We start from the raw sequence: 13,157 nt of genomic DNA, 5'->3' as shown, positions 1-13,157 counted from the left end.
TCTGTTGCTGCTATTCCACTTTCGAGTCTGACAAGTCCAATCCAACTGTGCAAATTGGATGGCTGTTTGGCAAACAGAGAACATTGGGGGGCTCTCTGACAGGATGTGTGCTTTACCCTTTGGTGAAGACGAGATTGAGAAGCACTTTAAGAGCCAAGCTGGCAAGCTCTAAATTTCATCCAAAGATGCCACAGAAAGAAAGTATCCTTCGCTAAGTGGGGTTTTTATTTCTGCCCTGGATTGACCTGAAATAAAGCATGCAGGCATGAAGGATCCTAGTGCCAAGGCCACTCTGGATTCCATGTGCCACAATAGGTAGGTATTATATGCCAATGCACATTCAGGCCATACCTGCACCATACATTTAAGGCAGTATTGTGCCAGTTTAAACAATCATGGCTTCTCCCCTCAAATACTCCTGAGAATTGTAGTTGGTTAAGGGCACTGACAGTTATTAAGAGGCCTCTATTCCCACACAGAGATACAGTTCTCAGAGCTGCCTAGGAAGAGGGATTGGTTGATAAACTACTCTGGTTTTGACCTATAAAGCCTTAAACGGCTCTGGACTGCAATGCCTCAAGTATTGCCTTTCTCCATATGAACCTACCCAGATCCTGAGGTCATATTCTGAGGCCCTTCTTCGTGTGCCTCCTCCACCTGAGGTCTGAAGGGTGGCAACACGAGAACAGGCCTTTTTTTTCTGCAGTGATTCCATTTGCAGAATTCTCTCCCCACGGCGCCTTCATTATATACCTTTAGGTGCCAAGTGAAAACCTTCTCCAACCAGGCCTTGGGCTGATTGACATCCAATACCCTTTTAAAATGTGCTGTGGAAGTGGGGATTATTGGGTTGTTTTTGTTATGTATTTTCTGTTTTTATATTGTGATTTTTTGTTGTGAACAGCCCTGAGGACTAATACTAATACAGTGGTACCTCGGGTTAAGAACTTAATTCGTTCTGGAGGTCTGTTCTTAACCTGAAACTGTTCTTAACCTGAGGTACCATTTTAGCTAATGGGACATCCTACTGCCACCGTGTGATTTCTGTTCTCATCCTGAAGCAAAGTTCTTAACCCGAGGTTCTATTTCTGGGTTAGCAGAGTCAGTAACCTGAAGTGTCTGTAACCTGAGGTACCACTGTACTTTGGGAACTGTAGCTATGTGAAGGGATTAGAGGTCTCCTAACAACTCACAATGTCCTTAACAAATGACAGTTCCCAGGATTCTTTGGGAGAAGCTATGTACATCAACATGGTATAATAGTGCTTTAAACGTAAGGTGCAAATGGGGCCTTAATTGCATTCAGAAAAGGGGAGCTAAAATGATGAAGGTGATGGGAGTGCCTCCCCTTGCGGCATTGGGGATATTTTAGTTTAGAGAAAATGATAGCAAGAAAGGAGATTCCAACTAAACATTAGAAAGGAACTTTACAATGGTAAGAGCATTCATTGGAGGTTTTAAAGAAGGGGCTGGATGGCCATCTGTCATAAATGCTTTAGCTGAGATTCCAGCATTGCATGCAGTTGGACTAGATGACCCTTGGGGCCCCTTCCAACTCTACAATTCTATGTTTCCATGACAGTGGAACAGGCTCCCTCACAAGGTGGTGGCCTCTTTCTCCTCGAAGGTTTTTAAGCATAAATTGAATGGTCACTTGTCAGGGATTATTCAGCTGGGATTCCTGCATTGATTGGGATTTGACTAGAAAGACCATGGGATCCCTTCCAAGTCTTCTTCTTCTTCTTCTTCTTCTTCTTCTTCTTCTTCTTCTATCACTCATAGCAAAGTAAGATTCTCTTCTATGAACACGGTCTTGACAGTGAGTCCATAAGTGACTGTGGAGGTCAATTCTGGATCCACATGTCTTTCCACAGTGGGACATAGGTTTCCATGCAGAAGTTGATCATGTTGAGGGTTTGCCAAATGTGCCTTCCTCTTAGAACGTTTCCCCCTTTTGTCCTGAGTTCAAGCGTCTTCAAAGTCCATGACACCTTTGGTAAAGGCTGTTCTTCAATTGGAGCACTCGCAGGCCAGTGTTCCCCAATTGTTGGTGTTTATATTACATTTTTTTGGATTTACTTTGAGAAAGTCTTTAAACATCTTTTGTTGACCACTAGCATTACGGTTTCCATTTTTGAGTTTGGAATAGAGTAGTTGCTTTGGAAGACGATAAGCAGGTATCCGAACAACATGACCAGTCCAATGAAGTTGACGTTGAAGAATGATTGCTTTGACACTGGTAATCTTTGCTTCTTCCAGTACACTGGCATTAGTTCACCTGTCTTCCCAAGTGATATGTAATTTTTTTCAGAAATACTGTTGTTGGAAACTTTCGAGGAGATGGCATTTAGAAGTGGTCCATGTTTCACAAGCATACAGTAAAGTTGGTAGTGCAATAGCTTTGTCAACAAACATTTTGGTTTTCCTGCAAATGTCCTGGTCCTCAAACACTCTGCACTTCAGTTGAGAGAAGGCTACACTCACAGAGCTCAGGCGATGCTGGATTTCAGCATCAATGTCAGCCCTTGTGGAAAGGGAACTGTCCAGGTAGGAGAAGTGATTAACACTTTCCAATATTACACCATTGAGTTAGATTTGTGGCGCTATCTACAATCCTATGATCACAAATGCTGTGCAAAGTCACTGCATGCAGCACAAAAAGTGAGTGCGCAGAAGCCCTCCATGTGATGACTGAGAAACATATCAGACAGAACAGCACGGTCAAATCCTCAAATGCGAGTACTTTGGCTGGCGGACCAAGATGTGCCTCTTTGCTAAGTAATATCATAAAAATGTGGCAGATGACTTATTACTGCCAGCAGACAGTGCGCTTAGTAGATGTTCACGTTAGGAGAAAATAATGCGATGGGTATTGGGTGGGTCCCCTCTGAACACCCCAGCCGGGTGCCTCTAATTTATGGCAGTACTTATGTTTCCAAATATATGGGCTCTGAACTGCTGCCTGTTCCTCCCATCTTCACGAATTTAAAAGCCACAATCTTTTCTTTCCCTTCAGCCTGAACAAACTTGCCATCTTGCTGTCACCTCTAAATAAGAAACAACAACAACAGCATGCCAGGGATCCACACCAAAACCTGGAGCTGAGGGGTGCGCAGGGAAGCACAAAGCTTCACATCCTGGTCTTTGAAGTGAAAGCTCAGAGTGCAATCGATTTATGTTCAAAATAGGATGGGAGGAGGATAGCATAGGAAGTTGCCTTATATTGAGTCACACCACTGGTCCATTTAGCCCAGCATTGCCTACTCTGACTGGCAGCAGCTCTCCAGGCTTTCCTTTCAGGCAGGGGTGATTCCCAACCCTACCTGGAGATGCTGTCAGGGATCGAACCTGAGATTGTCTGCTCCATGTTTAATTCTCACAAAAATGTGAGGTAGTTCAGGCTGAGTGGCATTGTCTCCCAGGGAGCTTCACGGCCGTCTGGGGATCTAAGCCCTGGTCTCCCATGTCCTAGTCTGATAATCTAGCCACCATACCACACTACAAGGAGAGTTCCATTCCTTTCCCTTATCAACCTATTTTGCCTTCAATAATTTAGTTTCTCTAACAAGATGTGCCCTCCCCCAAAAAATCAGATTTGCTTCATAAATTTCCAAGAAATATTGTCAAAGGCCTTCTCAGCATCGATAAAGATTAACACTGTTTTAGTGTTAATATTTGTTTGTAAAAGTTCCAGAATATCGATAATATTCCGAGTATTATCACACAAATGCCTGCCAGGGAGAAAGCCTGCTTGGTCCTTATGAATTACTTCATTTAAAACTTTTTTCAATCTACTTGCCAAAATGTCTGCAAATATTTTGTAATCCACATTTAGGAGTGAGATGGGACGATAGTTCCTAAGTTGAGTCTTTTCAGATTCCACTTTGGGTATCAATGTGATGAAAGCTTCTTTCCACGTTTCCGGTGCCCTTCCTCCCCCCATAATCTGGTTGCAAACCTCCATTAGTGGTAAAGTCAAATAGTCTTTTAATATCTTATAGTATTTGGAGGTAAGCCCATCTGGGCCTGGAGATTTGCCCGGCTGCATATTTTGAATGGCATCCTCAATTTCCTGTTGTGTTATTTTACAGTCCAAGATTGATCTCTTCTCCTGAGACAATTCTGGTAAGCCATTAAGCTTCAAAAATCGTTCAATCTCAGACACTTCCTCAGGCCCTTGTGTATACAACTTTTTGAAATATTTCTGGAAACACTTTCTAATTTCACCTGGTTTCTGGATATTTTTCCCTTCCACCTCTAGATTGGTAACGTAATTTAATTTCTGTCTTTTCTTCAACTGCCATGCCAGCAGTTTCCCACATTTGTTTGCCGACTCAAAGGATCTTTGTCTCATTTGTTTAATTTTCCATTCCACTTCTTGATTTATCAATTTCAAATATTGTGCCTGATGGAATTTAATTTCTCGCAAGATCTCTTTAGATTTTGGTTTAGATCTCAACCTTTTCTCTCCCTCACTTATCTTCTCTAATATTTTATCCTTTTTCCCATTCCAGAGTTTCTTCTTGATTGTATTTTGTTGTATCAGAAACCCCCTCATTACAGCTTTACTGGCGTCCCAGATTGTTCTTTTTTCCACTGAAGTGTTCAAGTTGATTTCAAAATAGTCCTTTAAAGTTTTTTGGGCCTTCTTTACGATCTCTTGATCTCTAAAGAGGGTGTCATTCATTTTCCATCTAAAGGAACCGGCTGGAGTAAGTCTCAATTCCATTTTCAGGGCGTTGTGGTCGGAGCAAGTCTTTGGGCAGATTTCCACTCTTGTAGTCTTCGATGCCAGCCCTCTAGTTGTCCAAATTTGGTCGATTCTCGACCATGATGAGTGGGCCTCAGAAAAGAAAGTTCCCTCTCTACCTAGGGGGTTCCTTGCCCGCCAAATGTCAGTCAAGTCCATATTGTCTGTCAGTTCAAAGAAGGTTTTCGGTAGTCTGCCGTCCTTAGTTATTTGGTTTTGTGACTTATCCATCAAGGTGGAGACCACCCCATTCATGTCTCCCATCATGATGATGTTTGAATAGTCCAGATAGTCCAGTAGTGTCTCATGTAGCTTCTTGTAAAATTCTGCTTTCCCCTCATTTGGTGCATAAATTCCTAATATCAAAACTTTTTCTCCTTGAGATTGTACTTCAATTGCCAAAATTCTCCCTTGCTCATCTTTAAACAAAAATTTCGGTGCTAGGTTCTCCTTAGCGTAGATCACCAGGCCCCTCTTTTTTACTTTGTCTGAAGAAATAAATTCTTGGCCTAGTCTTTTGTTGATTAATACTTTCCTATGGAGCCTAGTCACGTGTGTTTCTTGCAAGCAAATTATATCCAAATTTTCCTTTTTCAAAATATGAAAGATCCTTTTTTGTTTTTCCGGGGAATTTGCGCCATTAATGTTCCAACTATACAGCTGCAGAGACATCCTGTATCAATCTGTTGTTGCTCTTTATGGGGTGTCCTCCTTTTTGTCCAAGTCCGAGGGAGCTGGTGTTGGTTCCGGTCCAGGCTGTGGCAGAGGCCAAGGGACTGCTGTTCCCTTCTGAAGATCTTCTCCGTTGTCGTGCAGGAACTTCTGGTTGTCCTCTTTAGACTTAATTCTAACCTTCTTTCCTTTGTATTTAAATGATAGACCTTGTGGGAACTCCCACCTGTAAGGTATTCCGTTGCCTCTCAGGAGTCTTGCTAGGTCAGTATAGATGGCTCTGAGATCCAGTAGTTGTTTTGGTATGTCCTTGTAAATTTCCGCTCTTCTATCCTGGATCTCAAGTGATTTATTAAAATGAAGATCAAGTATTTTGTCTCTCTCCTGTTTCGTCCTTAAGATGATCAGGCAGTCTCTAGGTCTGTCCTTTCTGGTAACACTTCCCAGTCTAAATGCCGATGTTATTTTAAAGTCTTCGTCTTCCTTTATTCCCCCAAATTTGGAGAATTCTGCTGTCAAAAAACCAATCAAATCTTCTTTTTCAATCTCTGGGATAGAGCGTAATCTTAAATTATTTTCCCTGTTTCTCAACTCCACCATAGACAGGTAGGCCTGCTGGTCACTGATGTGCTTGTGTAGTGGCCTTACCTCTCCTTTCAATTCATCCACTTTTTGAATTGCTCGGTCAGCTTTTTCGTTCGCGGCTTCGGCCAATTTCCGGTTCTCAGAAGTAGCGTCTTTTAGATTCCCAATTTCTTGTGAGTGCTGTGCCACTTGTTCAGATAGCTTTGTAATAGAGGATGTGGCTAAATCAATTTTTGCTGTTTGGTCATCAACCTTCTTATTTAAAATTGCAAATTGTTGTAGCATCTCCTTCAGAAGTGTATCCGATCCACCTGCAGCCATATCCTCTATTGCTGGTTGTTCAGCTTCCTTAAGTTCAGCTGTTGTTGAAGGTTCGGTTCCCTTCAATTCAGCTACTGTTGGAAGTTCAATTCCCTTCAGTATAGCGGGAACTGATGATCTACGTGACTGAGAAGTCAGAGTTGTTTGCACAAGCTGGCCTTTTGTTGCTTTCGCTTTTGCAGATCTTGTTTTCGGTTGGCCACTCATTCCCCACCTGTCTATGAGTCAAGGTCAAACTGTCAAAAGTTCCATGGGAAGGACAGACCTCAGTATAGATAACAACAGCGGAGAGACAAAACAAAGTTAGTTCCCAAGGAATTGTAAATCCCAATCTCCACTAGAGGGAGTACAGTTGGAGGGAGTAAAGTTGGAGTTCAGGAAGGAAGGAAAAAAGTTATGGTCGCCATTAAGGTTCCTGCAACTAAATAACTTTCCAATAGTCCTTAAAACTTTTTCCACTGGCAGAGCCCTTCCAAGATTGCCACAAGTATCACCTCTCAAGGTGCAGGATACAGTTGCAAGTTATATAGTCCAAAGTTGCCTCTATGTATCTGTTTCAATTTTATAAGTTGTATCAACAAAAGACAGTCTTTTCCCCTGCCACCCCGAGGCTGGGTCTTAAACTTTAAAGATCACCAAAGGAGAAGGTTCCCAAGTTGCTTCCACACTGTAGGGTAAATTGAAGAAAAAACTTGCCTTTCATTTCAAAGCCTTAGCACTGTCAGACGCATAATGCTTCCACTTTAAAATCCTTTTTCACTGTATCCAGCCTGTCAGTTCCTTTGCCTTTGAACTATAAGCTTTGCCGGAAGACGGACTTCCTGTTTCTCGTCACTCCGCTTTCAGCCAAATTCAAAATCTTGAAGATCTTAAGAATCTTAAAATTGTAAAGTCCCAATTACTCACGGATTGTAGGTTTCCGAAATTGAAGGTTTCAGGAAGAAAGGTCAGCGCTGAACGGCAACAGCAGCGCGGCTTCACTCCGCTGACTGCGAAACGACCCTCAGTGCCGCTACCCCCTCCGCGATCCGGAGCCCCGTTACGGGGTCCCTTCAACGTTTCAGGAGCTGCTTCTGGCACCCGCCGGGCCTCGGGACCACAGGCTACTACCCCCTGTGGTTTTCCTGAGTGGGTCTCCGCTTCGCCGTAGCGGATGACCCGTTTTCAGCGGAGCTCCCCTCTCCTTACAAGGAGCAGGCAGCCATTACCGAACGCGCCGCCTCCGGAAGTCCCAAAAAATCAGATTTGGAGGGGGAGCCATTTGGAGGTGGAAATCTGGCAGATAATAAAATTGCCACTATTCTTCCTAACCCAGCACCGTTTTCTGGGGGTGGGCGGGTGGATTCAAGGGAAAACTTTCTTAAAGACAAGATGGGAAGTCCTCACCCTGAGCAGGCAAACACTAAGATTACTGTCTGCTAAAGAGTTTTAATACGGAAATTAAATGTAATCTGGGCTGCTTAACCCAATGAAATCACAGAATCATAGAGGTAAAAAGGTAAAGGACCCCTGGATGGTTAAGTCCAGTCAAAGGCTACTATGGGGTATGACACTCATCTCATTTTTCAGGCTGAGGGAGCTGGCATTTGTCCACACACAGCTTTCTGGGTCATGTGGTCAGCATGACTAAAACGGTTCTGGAGCAACAGGACACTAAGATGAGTTGCAGAGCACACGGAAACACCATGTACCTTCCTGCTGCAGCAGTACCTATTTATCTGTGCTTTCAAACTGCTGGGACAGAGCAATGGGATCTCACCACTGTTGTAGAGTTGGAAGGGGCCTCAATCTAGTGCAACCCCTGAAATGCATTAACCACAGCTCAAGAATCCCTGACAGATGGCCATCTAGACTCTGTTTCAAAATATCAAATGAAAGAGAGTCCCTCACCTTCTGAGGGAGTCTTTTTCACTGCTGAACAGCTTCTACCCTACGAAATAAAAAAATTCCTTCCAGTAGCACCTTAAAGACCAACTAAGTTAGTTCTTGGTATGAGCTTTCGTGTGCATGCACACTTCTTCAGATACACTGAAACAGAAGTTGCCAGACCCTTCTATATAGTGAGAAGGTGGGGAGGGGTATTACTCAGAAGGGTGGTGGGAATGGGAGATTGGCAGGTAGCTGAGATGAGCCTGTTGACGACTCTAAACGACTGTAATAGGTCTTACAGGAAAAGGCAAGGGGTGAGAAGGTGAGAAATGGCTTAGTCATGTATAATGAGATAAGAATCCAATGTCTTTGTTCAGACCAGGTCTCTCCATGGTTTTAAGTTTGGTAATGAGTTGCAATTCAGCAGCTTCTCTTTCCAGTCTTCTCTATCTGACTGGTACACTACGAAAGTTCTTCTTAATGTTTAGTTTAAATCTCCTTTCTTGGAATTTGAATCCATTGATTCAGGACCTTCTCTTCAGAGCAGGAGAAAACAAACTTGCTCTCTCTCCCATGTTACAGCCCTTCAGATATTTGAAGATGGCTATCATGTCACCTCTCCATCTTTTCTTCTCCAGGATAAACATCCCTAACTCCCTCTACCATTCCTCTTGGGGCTTGGTTTCCAGGCCCTTGATCATATTCTTCACCCTCCTCTTCTGCACATGTCATAGCTTGCCAATATACCATATATACTCGAGTATAAGCTGGTTCACCACACCACAAACCTGGTGGTGGCGGCAGCAGTGGAGGAAAAACAAGCAGTTCGAAAAGGCTGCTTTTGGGCTGCTCGTTCCTTCTCCTCCGCCGCTGACAGCAGCAAAGATGGAAGAGGAGGAAGGAGCAGCCCAAAAGGGCTCCTTTAAGCCACTTGTCCCTCCGCCGCCACCTCTGCTGCTCGCAAAAGCAGGCATAGGAGCCGTGGTTGGGAGAGGCACAGTGCAGTGCAGTGCCTCTCCCAAACGCGGCTCCTGTTTCTGCCCTTGCGAGAGGCGGGTGGCGGGACCAGCGGTGAGAAAGGGCTCCTTTCAGGCCGCTCATCCCTCCGCCGCCACTGCCCGTCTCACTCGAGTATAAGCCAAGGGGGGCTTTTTCAGCATAAAAAATGTGCTGAAAAAGTCAGCTTATACTTGAGTATATACGATACTTCTTAAACTGTGGCACTGAGAAATGGACCCAGGACTCCCAGTGGGGTCTGAAAAGGAAGAATAGAGTGAAACTATTATTTTCCCTTGATATCTGTTAATGCAGCATACAATAGCAATAGCTTTTTTTGCTGCTGCATCACACCATTGACTCATGTTGTTCTTGTGAGCCAGTGTGGTGTAGTGGTTAAGAGCGGTAGACTCGTAATCTGGTGAACCGGGTTCGCTTCCCTGCTCCTCCACATGCAGCTGCTGGTGACCTTGGGCTAGTCACACTTCTCTGAAGTCTCTCAGCCTCACTTACCTCACAGAGTGTTTGTTGTGGGGGAGGAAGGGAAAGGAGAATGTTAGCCGCTTTGAGACTCCTTAGGGTAGTGATAAAGCGGGATATCAAATCCAAACTCCTCCTCCTCCTCCTCCTCTTCTTCTTCTTCTTCTTCTTCTTCTTCTTCTTCTTCTTCTTCTTCTGGTCTCCTAAGACCCCTAGATCCCTTTTATCATGTCCTGTTGTCAAGCCAGGGGTACCCCATCCTATATCTCTGTGTATATACATATAAATGTGTGTGTGTGTGTGTGTGTGTGTGTGTGTGTATACAGAGACATCTACAGCCATTGTCTGATTTGCATTCAATCACACACATCACAAACACACAAAAAGATGAATTACCTTCAGCTGCCCTCTTGAAAAAGACTTTGCAGCTCCCGCAAGTGAGTGCTCCATAGTGGCACCCAGAAGCTTCATCCCCACAGATCAAGCATGTCTTCTGTGGTGGGAAGTAATAGTCGATGGGAAGAACATGGTCTCTTGCAGACTCCAACCTTTGGAAGCAAAAAAGGAGAAAAGGGGAAAACATCAGCAAATGTGGCAAACACATAAGAACTACTGGATATTAAAGAATATTCCCGAAATGTTTATTAGTATGAACCTGAAAGAGAAATATCTTAAGACAATATTCCACTGGTACTTAACTCCATGTAGTATATTGTGTGTCATCATTTCAGCAGCTGTAAGGTTCTGTAAATTCTTATGCCACAACTCAAGAAATAGATCCTTTCAGTTCTTCCATTTTTATGCAACAGAAAGTCTAGCTGCTACTAGAAACCAACTTAGCAATTCCTTCAAAGAGAATCATTTTACAGTATCATCCCATATATTAAATAGTACAAGTTGTGGCGATGCCAGAATTGCATATTTAAGTATTTGTGATATTTCTGCACACACTTTCTGCAATCCCACCATAAATGGAAAAAAAAATGTGCCATTATGGGAGCAACCCCTTCAACGAAGTTGGAAAGATTGAGAATTTATGTGTGAAATCTGAACTAGTGTACAATGCCATTTGTGTTAAACTTTCAAAGACCTTTCATGTATGTAAGTGGAGACAGACTTAAGCGGTTTATGTGACCCAACAGGGAGTCTTCAATACTAATGTTAAGGGCCTTTTCCTATGCAGTTTTAAGGCAGATTGTTAAAAGTACTTTTTGTTGGAATGGGTCACCCCTGTCCAGATGTTCAACATGCCTGCTCTCAAGCTACTGGGCAAAGCCAGGACCCATCAGAAATCTGGCTTTGCTTGGGCCTGGAAATCCTGGGAAATGAGAAATGCAGATTTGCTCAGGCACATTAATATGTCAGATCTCAATGGACATGCATCCCAGTTTCCTGTTTCTGCAAGTGGCTTTCCAGAAGATTCTGGTGTGTGAGCCCATTAATATATAACACTATGTGTTCTTAGGACAAGTATTTATTTGGGAGGTTCAGGTCCACAGTGGAAGTAACTTCATACTTTATGCTTGTTCAGACAAGCCTACCCAGATGCTTAGAAAGTTGAAGGTAATCTTAATCTGCTTTATTATTTTAACTTTTGTATGTTTAACAATATGGTTATGAATTTTTCTCAGTTTTATTGTTTCATCTTTTCATAAACTGATTTGAGATTTTGTACAATGAAGCAGTGTATAAATTTTATGAAATAAGCAAACAAACAAATGTCTGCATGAATAACTGTTAGCATCCGCTCTAACATTAATGGCCTCTTGTGTCCCTTCCAACTCTGCATTCTATGATTTGCACTCTCCTGTCTAGGCTTATGCTGATCCTCGAAAATTGTGCTTGGATTAAACAGCAATTTGCTCTTCAAAAGTTGGTTGCTTCATATTGATCTTTCAATGAAAAAGTGGTGCTGTTCAGGGATTGGCATTGAGGATTCTCAGTCTGTGCTATGTGGCAATTAAAAACAGTGATTTTGAACCCTTCTGAATGGGAAGAAGACAGAAACATTTCAAAGATAGCAGAAGCAAGGAAGTGGCAAACTCAGACATGGAGCAAATAGGGCAGAAAAGAATGAAAACACCCTCCTTAATTTCTGAAACACTTTCCAAGGTTCAGGGCCATTCTGCATTTCCTCAAATATTTTTATTTTTTTTTACCAGATCCAGCTGCAAGTCTCTTATTGTGCTCTTAAACAACCTACAGACCTGGGCTTTTGAACGTGGCTCATTATCAAGTGTTGGCCTGCATGTGTTCATCACAGATCTACCACCCTTGCTTTGGGAGAAGTCACAGTGTGGTCTAGTAGTTAGAGTGTCAGAACAGGACCTTGGGGAGAGCAGGTTTCAAATCCCTACTGGGCAATGAAGCTCACTGGGTGTGATCTTGAGTGCCAGTCACCACCTCTCAGCCTAAGCTACCTAGAATTGTAGAATCAGAGAATTGTAGAGACCTCATATGTCACCTAGTCCAACCCTATGAAATGCAGGAATCCCAGCTAATCAATAGTCAGGGAATCAACAGCCAGATCACAACACTCATAGCTGATCTTACTTCACACCCTCATTAAGTGTTTCTGCCTGATTGCAATGCACCCTTTGTTGTGGACTAAAGTAGACCCACCTCACTATACGCCAATTAAATAAATGACTGCAATTTACCACAGGCTATCGGGGGAGGGGGTCTTGTGTGAGGGAAACTGCCATTCAGGGGGTCTCAGGCGGGAGTTAATCAAACAAGGAAAGTTTGATTTACCCCCTCCCCCTGCCCCCTGAAAAAAACCCAACTCCGAAGATGGTGAAACAACTTTAGCTCCTGCATAGGCGCCGACTCCATGGGGCCTGAGGGGGCCCGAGCCCCCTCAAAAATTCGTTTGGGGGGGCTCCGCCCCCCCAATAATCTCGGGCGCCCCTCCAGCAGAGCGCCATCGCCGCCCCTCCCCCAGCCCAAAATGCACGGGGTCGGGCTGCATGCCTCCTGCCCTCCCTCCCGAGCAAAAGCTCCACCCAATTTCCTTCGGAGCTGATTAATAGGCGCAGCACGCTCTCCCCTATTCGCTCACGAGGAGGCGGCGCCACTTTATCTGCATATTCATGAGCTTATTTATTATTCATGAGCTTTCATTTATTATTCATTATTTATTATTCATGGGCTCCCCCAATATTTTTTATAAGTCGGCGCCCCTGGTCAGGAGACACGTTCTTTCAGGTAGAACTTATTATTTAAACTAAATATAGGGACATCACAGGCTTAAACACAGTATGACAGTCACAGCTTCTCTCTTAAGTAAACTCCCTTTACTTAAAATCAGTTGTTACACTTCAGTTTCCGTTACTCCTTTCTAGGTCCTTATGCTTAGTTTGGGCAGATGCTTCAGATCAACGCTTTTAACACCGTTTATTAATTTGGTTCACAAGCAAAGGGGCACTTTTCTTCACTTTTTTTTTTTAAAGAAAACAATCCCACACCTGAGGTATTCTAATTA

At 43.4% G+C, this 13,157-nt stretch overlaps 1 protein-coding gene across 2 annotated transcripts in view; it reads right to left on the bottom strand.

The window, feature by feature from the left end:
• The window catches only part of AR (androgen receptor), a 246,983-nt gene that overhangs the window by 125,270 nt on the left and 108,556 nt on the right, over positions 1-13,157 (bottom strand). For both annotated transcript variants that reach the window (XM_081178717.1, XM_081178718.1), the window contains exon 2: positions 10,070-10,221. In XM_081178717.1, coding sequence (XP_081034843.1) covers positions 10,070-10,221 — 152 coding nt within the window. The remainder of the gene's footprint in view (positions 1-10,069; positions 10,222-13,157) is intronic.

This window comes from Podarcis bocagei (genome assembly GCF_964188305.1).
Source record: "Podarcis bocagei genome assembly, chromosome: Z".
NCBI classification, from domain to species: Eukaryota; Metazoa; Chordata; class Lepidosauria; order Squamata; family Lacertidae; genus Podarcis; species Podarcis bocagei.
The sequence above is the reverse complement of the archived record's forward strand: the minus strand, read 5'-3'. Positions and strand labels throughout refer to the sequence as shown.